Source organism: Pollicipes pollicipes, unplaced genomic scaffold, assembly GCF_011947565.3.
Source record: "Pollicipes pollicipes isolate AB1234 unplaced genomic scaffold, Ppol_2.1 Scaffold_6950;HRSCAF=8241_pilon_pilon_pilon, whole genome shotgun sequence".
NCBI classification, from domain to species: domain Eukaryota; kingdom Metazoa; phylum Arthropoda; class Thecostraca; order Pollicipedomorpha; family Pollicipedidae; genus Pollicipes; species Pollicipes pollicipes.
This window is the reverse complement of record NW_023596968.1, coordinates 127,916-141,606: the sequence shown is the minus strand read 5'-3', so window position 1 is coordinate 141,606 and position 13,691 is coordinate 127,916. Positions and strand designations below refer to the sequence as shown.

The following is a 13,691-nucleotide window of genomic DNA, read 5'->3' as shown; positions in this document are numbered from 1 at the left end:
GTTAATGCGGGTAGTTTGGTCACTGGTTCGCGCGCCAGCGTTTGTTTGAAGCAAACATGCAAAACCCTTAGGCTCGCCTCGCACATGGGCTTTGTGCGCAGCGACAGTAGTTTGTACGTGACATACCTGACGAGGCGTGGCAAAATGCAGGTCATCCCACGCGCGAGACACGTGACCACGCATCCGTAGGTCAGTTACTACCCTGGTAGCGATGTCAACTACTTTAAGCACTCTGGCCTCGTTTACAGCTGACCCCTGGCCATAAACCGAAATGCAGTATCTCACGCGCGAGATGACCAAACCCTGCAGCATGGTCAGCAGCGTTCGTGCCGGAGGAAATGCCTCAGGTGGCGTTGACTGATCAGGACACTGATGCACTTTTTTACTACATCACTGGCGTGTGCGTCCCAGCTCAGGTTGCGGTCAAATAGCACATCCGAGTTTTTTGACAGTCAGGCCCTCTCGAGCGGTCTCCCCGCCGACCCGTACACAGGAGAAAGAGGAAAGTCCGCGGGTTTCCTGTCGGGTGCCAAGGAGAAGGAGCTGGGTTTTGCATGCGTTGAGCTTGAGACTGTGGGCATGAAACCACAATGCTAGGAAGGACAGCGTGGTTTCCATGCGTTGGATGACGAAAGGAAGGTTGTGTTTAACACAGGATGTGGGATTTGGGTGTCGTCAGCGTACTGGGTCATAGGAGCGTCCGGCGCGTGCAGCCTGAGCTCGCTGGCGAGCATTTTGGACAGGAGAGAACCTTGGACTGACCTCCAATACTTCCATGGTATTGGGAGGGGTTTGGAGACCACTCCGTCACAAGAAAAAGAAGAGATGCAGACTGACTGGGAATGACCAGAAAGATAGGAGGAGAGCCAAGCCGGGTCAGTGTTATGGAGCTGGAGCTTGCAAAGTAGTTGAGCATGAAGAATGACGTTAAAATACTTACTGAGATCCAGCAGGCACAGGAGTGAAGGATGGCCACGATCCATATTGGAAAATGTGGAGCTGGTCAGGGCGGGCAGAGCAGTGTCAGTGGAATGGCGGGGATGGAAACAGTGCTGGAGTGAAGAAAGAAGATGATTGTCGGACATGCAGGCAAACACCTGGCTCTGCACCACACGCTCGACAATTTTGGTCGTGATAGGAGCGATAGAAATAGGACGGCAACTGGAGGCCAGGGTTGGATCACCGGATTGGAAAATAGCATGAACCAGGGAGTGCTTCAAAGGAATGGGGAAAACGGCAGGAGGTGAGGCAGGTGTCAGTAAAATGGAGAAGAATACGTCCGACGACGTCAAAACAGAGGAGTAAAATACGAATACAAGCGCCGTCAGATCCACACGCCCCGGAACACTTCATGGAGAACATGACCTCGTGCAGCTCATCAAGGGTCGTGCCAGTCACCCGGAAACCGCAAGTGCCCACACTGGGCAGGCGACGTGGGACGTCAGATGGCTGTCCTAGACCGGACAGGTTGATTGCAACACGGAAACCGACATTGGCAAAACAAGCGCTCATCTCGCTGGGGTCGCGGCTGGGAGGCTGGGAGCACCGCTCTCCCCTGTTAACGGCAGGCGGATAATGGTGCGCAGAGAACTGCTCCCCTGCTCACGCAGCCTCTCCTCAATATCCGCCCGGCAGTCACGCCTGATCGCAGACGTCACCCTGTGGTCCAGTTCGCGGGAAGCTGACAATCCCTCCTCGCGACGCAACACGCCCCTCCGCTGTGCCATGAGGTCAAGGGTCACAGCTGGTGTGCTTGGATTCCTCAATGACATTAGTTCGATCGGAACGTGTTTGTCGATGATTGTTATTAGACAGTGAAGCAAGTGGGGCCGCACATCGGCGACTTGTAGGCGCCTTAAGACACCGGACCAGTCGACATGGTACAAATCTCGAAGCCATCAAGCATGGCCAATCCTTTCAACAGTCGAGTATGGATACGGAGAGGCTTGACACGACCCTTTGGCAAAACTAAGAGCGTGCGAACAAGATGATGAGAGCTAATAGCGCAGTGAAAAGCTCCAACACGCCGAAAGACATTATCTAAATGAGAAATTACCGCGTCTAGAACCGACACAGAAGAAAAAGTGGACTGAAAAACTGGTGCAGATGAAATTATCGGAGCATCTCGTTTAACCGGTCCTTTGAAACGTTACTAGCAGAGTCCAGTAAATCACGATTTAGATTACCCATGATGACGACCAGTTCGGAGTGCTGAAGGAGTGCTCACTGATTTTACAGGTCCATTTCGTTGAAGTCCGCTTGGAGAGCAGCCATGGCGTGGCGCGGGGACCGGCTGACTGCAGCCACAGTGAAATGTGGTCCGGACTCCGATCTCACACGCAACACTTTGGCTGCGCGTCGGACTCAAGCCGACAGCCGGACGATACCGGCTGTGTGACGACAGTGACGGCATCGCCACACCTCCATAGCCGACCTCTCCCGGCCGGTCCGCACGGTGCAGCCAATAGCCGGGGGCTGTGACCGGCCTGGACGGTCACAGCGGCGGCGGATCGAAGCCACGTCTCGGTGACCACGCAAAAGTCGTAATGGAACCGGCTTAGACGGTCATGCTGCAGTGAAACTATATTCGGCAGCAGAGACCGCATGTTGAACGGTCCCAACAGCCGGTTCTGGCGACAACCGTCCGGAGAGGAGCGTCGTCGCACCTGACCGCCCCTGCAGCCCCAGCGCCTGGTGCCGGCCGGGGCAGCGCGGGCAGCCGCAGACAGGTTACGCTCAAAGTCACCGCTCCCGGGTGCGGAGTGAGGTCGGGTTCAAGTGCACAGAAGTTCGAGAGGTCAGTGCGACCCGTCAGTGGATGTTGACATTCGGGCTTTACGTCGCACGGAGCTTCTGAGACTATATGATGTCATCTGCTTATATGGCGTCACCTTAGTAGAAACGACGGGCACAGAGGAGAATCGAACCGTGCACCTCTGGTTTCCTCGACGCGCATCTTAGCCATCGCACTTAACGGTACACGGGGTCCTGGGTAATGCCGATGTTATTTTATGTGCTGAATGAGCTTCTGAAGGGCAGCCGGGCCTAAAGAAGCGTAGCTATTAAGTCCCTAACGCAGTCCGCATACCTACGGTGGCTAGTTAAGGCTCACGTATCGGCAACAGGGGCCTCTGGGTGACCAAATAGAATCTAGTGAGTGGGCAGAACGTGGGCTCTACTCATTCAGCACGGACATTTTTCTTCGCGCTGCACGCAGCAAAAAAAACCCTGCTTATATATTCACCAAACCCAAGGTCTTGCGTCTAACGGGGTATGAGAAAAAAAGAGCCCGAAAAAATGTCAGTGACTTGCCTTGGGGCGCAAAAAGATCCCTGAATGGCTAGACAGGCCGCTTAAGAGCAAGGTCCCTGATCGGCAAGAGGAACACCAAGCTGGCAGGCAGCCTCGGGCTCTTACTAAACTCCTAAGTGTCCAGAGTGCCTCTGACTGGTCAGGGAGTCCATCAAGCAGCGAGAAGGACTTCTGGGGGATGGAAGAGGGCTCCCGGTGGCCAAAATGCCCTGAACAGTTAGAAATACCCCAGGTATTCAGAAGGTTTTGAAGATGGCTAGATCACTACAAGTTAAATCTAAAGCTAAATGAAGATGGCTAAATTACACTGAAGCTACACAAAAGTTATACAAATTTGCATTATTTGCGCAAAAAATTCAAAAGCTGACCTGGCTTTCAGGCCACTGTCCTCACATTTTTGCATTTTCTGTGGAAAATGTAAACTTGAGGCAGTATCCTGTTCTACTACTATATCAAGTTTGATCAATGACAAGTAACCCGCAGATGTTATGTGTGATCCAATTTTTTCGCGGTCGTCCTCTTTGACCTAGTATAGGTCACCGACCTCGGTAGATACAAACTTTGAATGGTCATGAAGCGTGCCAAATTGATAGACAAACAGGCAGTGAAAATTCTGCATTGCTACGAGCGCTACGTCTTGACTTGTGATCGAAAAGCCGTAGTGCAAAGCCAGTGTCCCCCGGCCAGACGCGGATTAAAGAAGTGATATACTAATATGCCCTCCATGCCCTTACACGGCATGATTTTGTGCCTGTCAGCATGCAATGCTTAGTCTCATATTCAGGAACACTCAACAATTGACTTGGTCTAGTGGGGTCAAGTAATAATATAGAACATATTACAAAACGCGAGATGTCGCTGAGAACAATCGACTGCCGCCTGTTTACGTAAGGCTATGCCTTTCTTAGTTTGCAAGTGGTACGGGGGTCTCATTCCCCATCGGTCCGTGTTATGAGAAACGGCAAATCAGGATAACGTTGACACCTCTGGGTTCTATACTTTTTATTCACTTTACACATGCTGTTTTAAAAATCCGCATTGCGGATCATGGACAAAATTGACAGGTACATCAGAATGGCACCTTTCATTACCAACATGCAACCACTAGAACCGGTTGAATAAGGAAACTAAAATAGCCCTTAGCACACTAGAAAGCCAACAAATCTAAGCATGCCTCTGGTGCTTATCATGCATGGTGCAGGAGTGTCCATTCAAATTATTTGGGGGCCCTGCCACACCCAAATGTTGATTGGGTCCCTCAACGCTGATGTGTACCCCTCAATGCTGGCCCCTCGTTCAATACATATAGCTGGGAGATCACAACATATAGGGAAAAACAACTTAACACATTGCCCATTTGCTCTACGATTTGTTCACTAGCCATGACCATAATTCTGCTCAACTAAAGGTTTGTTTAACAAAAACGCTGAAGAATAGAAATAACGTATATTCAAAACAAAGCAGGCTTAATATCTTGACAGCCACATTGAGGATAGGGGAGGTTGTGAAGCCCGTGGCTTGCTACCCCTCTCCTCATGATGTACAAAATTTAACACGCCTGACATGATGTCACAACTGGACAGATTATATTGTTTTCAACTACCAGGCTAGGTTGCATTTAGGTTATGCTGTCTTTTCTCACAACCTGCACTTATTATAAGTGGCACTGCACTGCACTGCACTTATAACAAGGGTTCCATCAAAAGATGTTTTACTTCCATTAACAAAAACAGCAGTGAAATATATTGCATTGCATCCATGCAAATGTCATGCTCCAGGCCATGCGAAGAAATTGTGCACATGAAAAAATTGCAGGATAACTCATTTTACACACTTACCCTGTTACAAAAGCGGCTTTATTGTCAATAAATAGCTAGAATTGCACTTAGAGACGGCTAAGGATCAGTCGTGTGCTGACCTATGATTATTAACACCAAAATCTCACAAAACTACTCCTATTTGAAGTAAACCTTTAGGAGGGGATGGCAATGGTAGGCATCCCCCCTTATGATGGTTAAGGGGGAATGGCAATGAAACTTTAAGCCCACTCCTCATCGCCTACAGCTCCTCCAACACCTCATTGTCCGCCTGCTCGCCGCCTCCTCTTTGCCTACGTCATTAGCTATCATAACAGTTTCCAGCAGCCAAGATGAATGTTGTGAAAAGTCGAAGTGAAAGTCAAGTCAATGCAAGCCCCGATTTAAAGATCCATTTGACTGGTAGCCATGCTTAATTGCGAGCAAGAGGGCAATGGCATCAATTGGCACTTCGGAAGCATTCACACCTTTTGTCGTTCCCTTCCCTGAGGAGTGCCATCAGCCTCTAGCACCGAACCCACGTCTCTCTTCAACGGGAGTAATGTTCGATGCCTGTAACTGCTATGGTGAGTCGACAGCCGTTTCTGTTGCTTTTTTGTTTCTTGTATAGGCTGTCTCAATAATCACAGGTTAATTTCCATCTTGATTGGATCATTTCGCCAAATTTCCCTGAACCGTCAATCAATGAAGTCAATAAGGCACAAAAATTAAACCTAGTTGGGTATTTATGAAACTGCGATGCAAATACCGCCTGCAAAGCCGCAATGCGGTGAAAGTCACTGTCAGCCTCACATATCTCAGTTGCATTGCAACGATTGAAACATTCCCTCTCAGTCAGATGAATCACAATATCCAGATCTTTTTCAGTACTTCCTATTGCCTAGTTTCGGACACTGAGATTCGGCTGGCAAATCAGTGAACCGGCCGACCAGCCGGGCCATAGGAAATACATTGATTTGTTGCCGGCCTGTGACTAAAACAAGCGACCAACTAAAAATCGTAGGATATTTCTCCGCCTGGCTGGGATGGAGCCTAAGAAAGATGCCATGGTACTGTATAGTACGGTAAAGGGCTTTTACAGAAGGGCTTGCTGGTGTTGTGCGATGAAACGCATTGCCATCGAAGCCTCATGTAAGGTTGTGAAATGCGCCCTGTAACATCCTGTCGTGGCCGTCACTTAAGCCTTTGGTCAACAAATTTTTGGTTCCAAGTGTTGCGTGAAGAGTCATTTTTGTCGCCGACCAAGTCCACCAATTCGGAAAGTCTTTTTCCACTACTGGGCTATAGTACCACTGCCCTAGCGTTATGGTGTGGTACGATTTTTAATCAGCTGACCTGCCTTCAGGTCATCCTCATGACACGAGATGTCATCCAATGACCAAATATCACAAACCAGAAAACGCCTGAGTGTATATATGACATGTGTCATGGTGGCATTCACCATATCATTCTATCGGCTTTAGTTTTATAATGGTCAAGGCATGTCGATAGAGACTACTGGTTTTGGCGAGATGGTTACGAAGCCCTCAAGGATGTGATCTAAAATGATGCGCCTGTCACCAATGTAGTTTTCGTCTTTGTCCGCAAAACGTTTCGTTACAGTTTGAATATCACCTTGAAGCCCGTGCGTGCAATGTAAGCAAGTTGAGTCTCGGCCAAACCAGAACAATATTGTTTGAAGAATGGTTTGGTCGCACTGGTCTTTAGTCGGGTTTTGACCTTAACCGCCAGCATGTTGCCAACACATGGTCCACGCGCCATGTACACTGCTGGCATTCTGCTGCGCTGTGCACTAAATCCCAGAGTCGGATACAAATAAACCGGGATTGAGGAAAATGCAGCTACCATAGGGTTTTATGATTGTACTTCTGCACGCGGGCTGAAAACACTGATACGGATCAGGCCATTTTCAGCCGCAACAGATCCCTGACAGCTGATGTCTCCACCCCTGCGTTTGGCCGCTAGCTCGAACGCTATGGCCTCAACTGCCGCCGCAATTCAAGCGCTAAAGCTATGTAATCTCCCCACATGCCAGACCGATTTTGACTGACCAACTGGCCGACTGCTGCATAAAGAGAATGTCCCTGCCAGAGGTGATTATAACACACGTATCAGAAGCGGGGACACGTCACTTCTTCCTACGTATCTAACTAAACGCCAAGGTTTGGCAGCGCAATCTCTGGTTAAGTCCTTTGAATTCATTGACAACCATTCGGAAATCACCCGGATAATTGAACGGGTCGGGTTCGCGTGGGCCGGGCGTTGTTCTGATTGGCTGAGGGCACGGCCTCGTCCCATTGGTCCACTGGTCGCCGCTGTCTCGTGGGGCATTGAATATAAGGTGCCGGAAAGGCGGCACGAGCATCGCAGTCGGCGGTGGAGCAGCACAGCGGCGACCACGAGGCGATCTCCTCCCGGGACAAGCACCGAGTGAGTCTCACGCAGCTGACCATCAGTGCGTCACGGGAGTACCTTAAAGTAAATTGCCTTGTGCTTGACAGTGGAGAGTGCGTACATGTACAGACATAAGTGAATGGACATGCTTGTTATAATATATGAGGCTAAGTAAACATTTTCCATTTAATAATGTGTGCGATCCTAGCTGTCAGTAGCCGCGTGGTCAGTTATTCATAACTTTCATAATGACGCAATCTAACGGCGACCAAGCTGCCACAGGCACTCTCAGGTGACTCAGTGATGTTCGGATGAAACAGTGACATCAAAGTCGTTCCTTGTATTTTTCTGGGTTCTGTTCATATCTTGAGCAAACTCTAACGTTGCTACTGTTGTGCACATGATCACTTATGTTTTGTGATGAACTGTAGTTAAATCTCGTTTGGAGAAGTTCCGTTGGGAATACGTTGCTCTGTTACATGCAACATTGTTACGTAGCTGACCGCGATATGGTGCATTTCGCAAAAAGCTTGAATTTTAATTCAAGCTTTGTAACAATGTGCTGGGCACCATGAGTTGTTAACTAAAACATCACGTATTGGCAGAAACTTTCAGTTTATATCCACAAGACTGAGGTTTGGAGCATTTAGAAGCGATTGACACAGATAAAATGTATGCATGGAATAAACGTTTCTGACACTGTTTGCATAGGGGAAAGTTATGCACGCATTAATACATCAAACCATGCCCCTGATCGACCTGGAAGCAATCGACACCTTTTGGTCCGGTCTGGTTGGTTATCCGTCTTCCACGGTTTCGAAGCGAACCTTTCATCGAGACACCATGTTCGAGGGCCTGTCCTGTTAGCAGTAGACAGACCACGGTCACCGCCATATCGCCCCGGGCCACCGTTCCTTCACCAGCCCTTCTTAACCAGGCCCACACAGAGTTCTGCTCAGTGCAGCCCGGCTCAGTGACCGCCAGCCTGCCCCAGACCGGTGACGGTTGCGCACGTGCAGGTCACTGAGCGCTCACCCGCGGCCGGGAAGCAGCATGGTGTGCTGCAGTACAATCTACTAGCACGGCTTCCACCCGCGGGTTGTTGATGCAGCCTCGATACAGGTTTTGGGTGGTGGAGTGTGTTTCCTGGAGCTTTTCTAACCCTCATACAATAACAGGACAATCATACTTCAATGTGGTAGCCTGAAAGCTGATTCTTACCATAAAAATACACATTTCCAAACAGTTACAACATAACCCTGGAACGTTATTCTGTTGTATGCTCTGGACGCAGCGCACGGCACGTACAATGTAGCTGTCCAGCATGACATGCTTTGCAATCTGACCGTCACCCAACCATATCACTGGCCCGACTCTGGTCTGACCTTGGTTTGGCCTGACACTGGCCCGACCTTGGGCTTATCTTACCCCCTGACCCTTGCCTGACCCAGACCTGTTCTTGTTTCAGGCTCATGACTCGTCACGTGTCCGCTATCAGCGCCTGCACCTGGCTAGCTGCCATCGTCTGCTTCGTCTTCTGCTGGTCCTTCAGCGACGCCAGCACGCACATGGAGGACGCCGAGAGGTGTGTAGCTCCGTGCGTGTGTGATGAAGGAGAAGAAACTGGGAGAGTTCGGGCTGCATGTTTTGTTTGGAACGCAGAGAGCTGTTCTGACATCGCCATGATCCTCTCAGGGATCAGTTCAATGTATATGTTCTTGGTGGTACCGCTCAACAAATGACATATTCAAGTCCAACAACATATCCATGGGATTAAAGACAACTTTATCTATAGTGCAAATGGTTGCGTTTTTACCATTAATAGCTCCTTAGCTCATAACAATAATGTTGCGTTGCTGCTTATCAAAACGCGATTAAAAGTCGATGTCTGGTCCTATAGTTCCAATTTGGTTTGTATCATGATTGTTTACATTTAACAACTGCGGGTAATGCGTTCACTGATACGCAACACTAGTGCCGTAAGAGAAAACTTGCAGGATCTTCGCATGTGATCAGTTTTGTCACAAGCAGAAAACGTAGAATCATGTTAAATTAAACATACATGAGCCGCCCTCACTGGGATGGGAGATACCAGGGGCACGATGAAAAATAATGTGGACGAAATGCACAACTAAAAGTAGACGGGGTTCCATGTTTCCCACCCGCAAGCTCAAACATTGTATATGATAATAGATGGTTGGTGGCAGAAAGTCTATGGTATTCGTATTTAGTCCTGACTGAGCCCCCTCTACAACAAACCTCCCCCCCCCCCCCCAGCTGATTGGGAGATTGAGTGGTGCTAGGAAGGTTATATGTTACAAATGGAGTTTTTTGTGGGGTTCTGCAAAGTTGATTTAAATGCCAATCAAACCTGCATCAGCAATAATTAAGCCCGTCAATTTGTTGATGATTTATGTCTCATTATCCAGCATCATGCTATGGCGGCGTCATCATGTGTGGCGCCGCGGTTGTCATAGGGCGGGCACGTTTCAGCTTGCTCGCTACACGTCCTTTATGTGATGTGGATAAAAAGTGTTTCACAGAGTGCAAACTGGACAATAAGACCCGTGCTAGGTTTTCCATAATACATGAAATTTGTGTTGCTTTACATCAAAGAAAAGAGAACGTTTACAAATATTTGAACCGTTAATAAAATGCCATCCAAAATGCATGATGTTTTGATGCGCGCTGTTGAATATCCGATTGCAAATCGTCAAATCATCATCATCTGTTCATTGTGTATAGTGCCCGTTTGACGCTAATCCCACTGTGCAGGAAATCTTGGGCGGACGATGTGGAGAACATGAAGAGCGACCTCTACGTCAATGAGCTGGTCAATCGGCTGCGCGCGCTCAACGACGCTGAGGAGACCGGTCTAGCCCAGTACGAACTAGATAAATATTTTCGAAAACACATGCCTTTTTTCCGCCTGTACAATGTGCCGGCCACGCGTACCGTGGCACGGTCCGTATGCTCCGGGTAGGTCACCAGGGCTCCAATAGATGTCGCTCTCTGCCACCTTGCAGTTCGTGCATTGTGGCCTGGTCAAGAAAGGACAGCGCTACGGAAAGCGTTGGCATTTAGTCAACCTGGCCTTCCAGACCTACCCAGCAACAGACGGAATGCGTTCAGCTAATTACTCATTCCATTTGAGCGGCTTATCCCTGTTGTAATTAAACGAGATGAATGGCATCGTAGGTGACCGATGTTCTACGTTTTATAATCTTTTTTACAACCATTGGGTTTGATCCATGCTTACAAAAGGGACATCGTAGGCAGCATATTATGGTCTGAAAACCATGCATATTGTTTACTGTCGTTACGTATTCTGTCGCGTTGGGCGACACAAGTGCCCACACTTTGCGCGTTACATACGTGTAAAACTTATTCGTAAGAACCTCGAACTTTTCTGTCACGACCCAATGCAGAGAAATCTAAAACACACGCATAATTTCAAAATTTTCTGAACATCCAACGCACCCCCCGCTCATAGCGCAACAAGAGCACAGCCTTCAACTTGTGACCGGCGTTCTTCCCCACAGCAAGCGCGGGCTGGACTTCGGCCTGGGCCGCGGCTTCTCGGCCACGCAGGCTGCCAAGCACAAGATGGGTCTGGCGGCGGCGGCCTTCCCGGGCGGACCCGGCCGCCGGCGACGCTCCGTCGAGTAAACGCTCCATATGTAAACCCCTACATCCATCTGACGTGCCCTCCTCTGCTCCGGCGGTTCCATGTGGAGCTGTTGGTGCTAGCTGGAGTGTCATCCAGCCATCCTCGGCGGACCGGATCCGGTGGTCACACGGAATCAGCTGACTTCGGCAGGCTGGGCCGCTGTAGGCCCGTAAGCCGACCAGAAAAGGCTGTAGAGTTAGCTGAAGAGGCTCAAGATGGTCCAAACCGTGGTGGGACCGCCTTAGCCTCAGCTGGTCCCGCTGATTCTCAAGGGCTCCTGGTCCGTCGCTTCTCTGCCGTCGGCTGAAAGTGTCCTTGTTGTTCACGTACGCACGAGGACGGCCTTATCGTTCCAACTATGCCGGAACCAGATGCTGGGAGTTGCTGGATAGGGTTGTAGGGTGTGTACCGTTCACTTTGCTGCGCTCCACCTAATCCCAATAGAATCCGTCATCCGGCGCCCGTGTTTTACCTGATGGGGCATCTCTCGCAGCCAATTGGAGTTTGAGCGATGGCCTTCACATCCTCATGATCCCTGCGTTGGTCAAATCAATAGCGACACCCATCTATGTTGAGGCCAGTTTTCCCACGTACCATCCTGCCAATGGACAGCACCATTAAAGCATCTACGTGTGCGAGAAAATCGTACCGTGCTTAAGTTAAATAGGTAGTGTATTTTGCCCATTATTGCAGAAATATATGTTACTGACACTCTCTTTTGATGAACGGCCATCATCATCAACCTCGGAGGAAGCGGCAGATCTCGTATACTGATAAGCCACCGACGACCGTCAGCTCTGAAGCACGTGTGCGGCGCACAGGCACGCCGGAGCGACGGGGCACTCGCCAGTGCTGAACAACAGCTCAGATGTCATTAGGGCAGTGATACGATGACACGTGGCGGTGATATCTGCGTTTAGTGTGAGTCTCATCAACTTGAGGCCATCTGACCTTTGACAGGACTAGAGTGACATGATCCTGCCGGCCGCAACCAGCCCCAACGAGAACGGCACACTTTATTTCCCTCTGAACGCGCTGCCTCTGCGCTGTTGAGTAATTCTCAACGCGCTGATGCATTAAAGTTTGCGTATATAGACAAACGCGCCCACACAAGCAGACCCCTGGAACAGTTGCTGCGGATGATAGCAGGACCCGCAGACACATCAGCAAAACTGAACAATACACGCGACACGCCCATCCATGCTACGTTCTGGTGACATCCAGTGCAGTGGAGTAAATATGGGGTCAATCCTGAAAAATCACGCAACAGCGGAGATAAGGTTTTGTTTTGGTTGTGTTCAATTTTAACTTTGTAATCACACATTCATTCTTGTTCTTCCCGTCAAGGTATGTTCAGTGCTATTTCTTTCAATTGCATGATTTCCTAATGAAGCTATTAGTTGGCATGGTAACAGCTGACATCGTTTTTGCTACAACCTATTTTGTTCAGCTTCATGCATGATCAGCTAAAACATTTCCATTTCAGTGTGGAACTCGGAAATTTTTGTGAATTCTAACTCCGGTGGATATATTCAAGCTGTGGCAGGCATATTAGACAACAACTATGTACTAGCGGTTTAGTTTTCCATTTAGTTGGCGAGGAATGGCTCCATTCCTTGACTTTGAGATGAATGTGGGTAAAATCCGTGCAGACACCATTTGCTGCCGTGATTTGCGGATGGGCCATGCATTTTCCACTGTTCAACACTGCCAATTAATTTGCGGGACACCACTGCTAATATGTACGAACTAGCATCACATCACGCAGCCCATGCAAGGATTGTTTGCAGAGGGCGCCAGCGGACGCAGTTTCCCGGCTCAGCGATTGGAAATTCGCTACGGGCTGGGCTCTGTATGGATTAGGTACACATTAAATAGCTCTGCGCTGCTCGACCGCGTTAAATGTGTGCATGTGATTCGATTCTGGGAGCAGGGACATCAATGCAGCGCAGTCATGTTTACGTGCAAGATCCGTGCGGGTTCCATGGCGAAGTGGATGTGAGCTGGACATGCGATGTGTTGGTGCCGGTTATGATCCCCGGGGCGCGCGCGGCGTGTTAACCCAGCTGTGGAAATCACGTCTACCAGCACCTTTCCAAACGCGATCTACCTGACCCGTATAGTCCTGTTTAGGATTTGACCGAATGCCGAAGAAAGATCTGCTGGCAAATGCGGGGTCAACATGACCCGTGCGACCATGCCGGAGTAGTGGACGAGACGTGAAACCTTTCGGAGCCCTCACCGGTGGAGGTCATGGGCCCATTCCACGATAGATCGACAGGTGCGGGGGCAGAAAAAACACCCCATATTTTGAGTTGGCGGAAAGAATCAGAATAGGATTGCCTTATATCCCGAGTTCAGCTCCACCATTTTAGAAAGATTAGAGTAAGAGATGAAGAGCTGTAGCCTTGTACACTTTAGGGGGTCAACGAACATGGGTGACTTTGATGGTTGATAACTAAAATATGTTTATCTCATTCGTACACAACAATATGCCA

At 49.3% G+C, this 13,691-nt stretch overlaps 1 protein-coding gene across 1 annotated transcript; it reads left to right on the top strand.

Moving 5' to 3' along the window:
- Positions 1-8,995: 8,995 nt before the first annotated feature.
- Positions 8,996-11,192, top strand: LOC119108879 (diuretic hormone class 2-like). Its single transcript, XM_037232421.1, has 3 exons — positions 8,996-9,108; positions 10,299-10,406; positions 11,066-11,192. Exons 1-3 carry the CDS (start codon positions 8,996-8,998, stop codon positions 11,190-11,192), a joined length of 348 nt encoding a protein of 115 aa, XP_037088316.1.
- The last annotated feature ends 2,499 nt before the right edge of the window (positions 11,193-13,691 follow it).

Bases quoted from the DNA above. Each gene is read 5' to 3' on its own strand.
- LOC119108879 (XM_037232421.1), top strand. From the start codon at position 8,996: ATGACTCGTCACGTGTCCGCTATCAGCGCCTGCACCTGGCTAGCTGCC. The intron at 9,109-10,298 runs GTGTGTAGCTCC...CCCACTGTGCAG, and splicing joins CACATGGAGGACGCCGAGAG to GAAATCTTGGGCGGACGATG. The intron at 10,407-11,065 runs GTACGAACTAGA...TCTTCCCCACAG, and splicing joins GAGGAGACCGGTCTAGCCCA to CAAGCGCGGGCTGGACTTCG.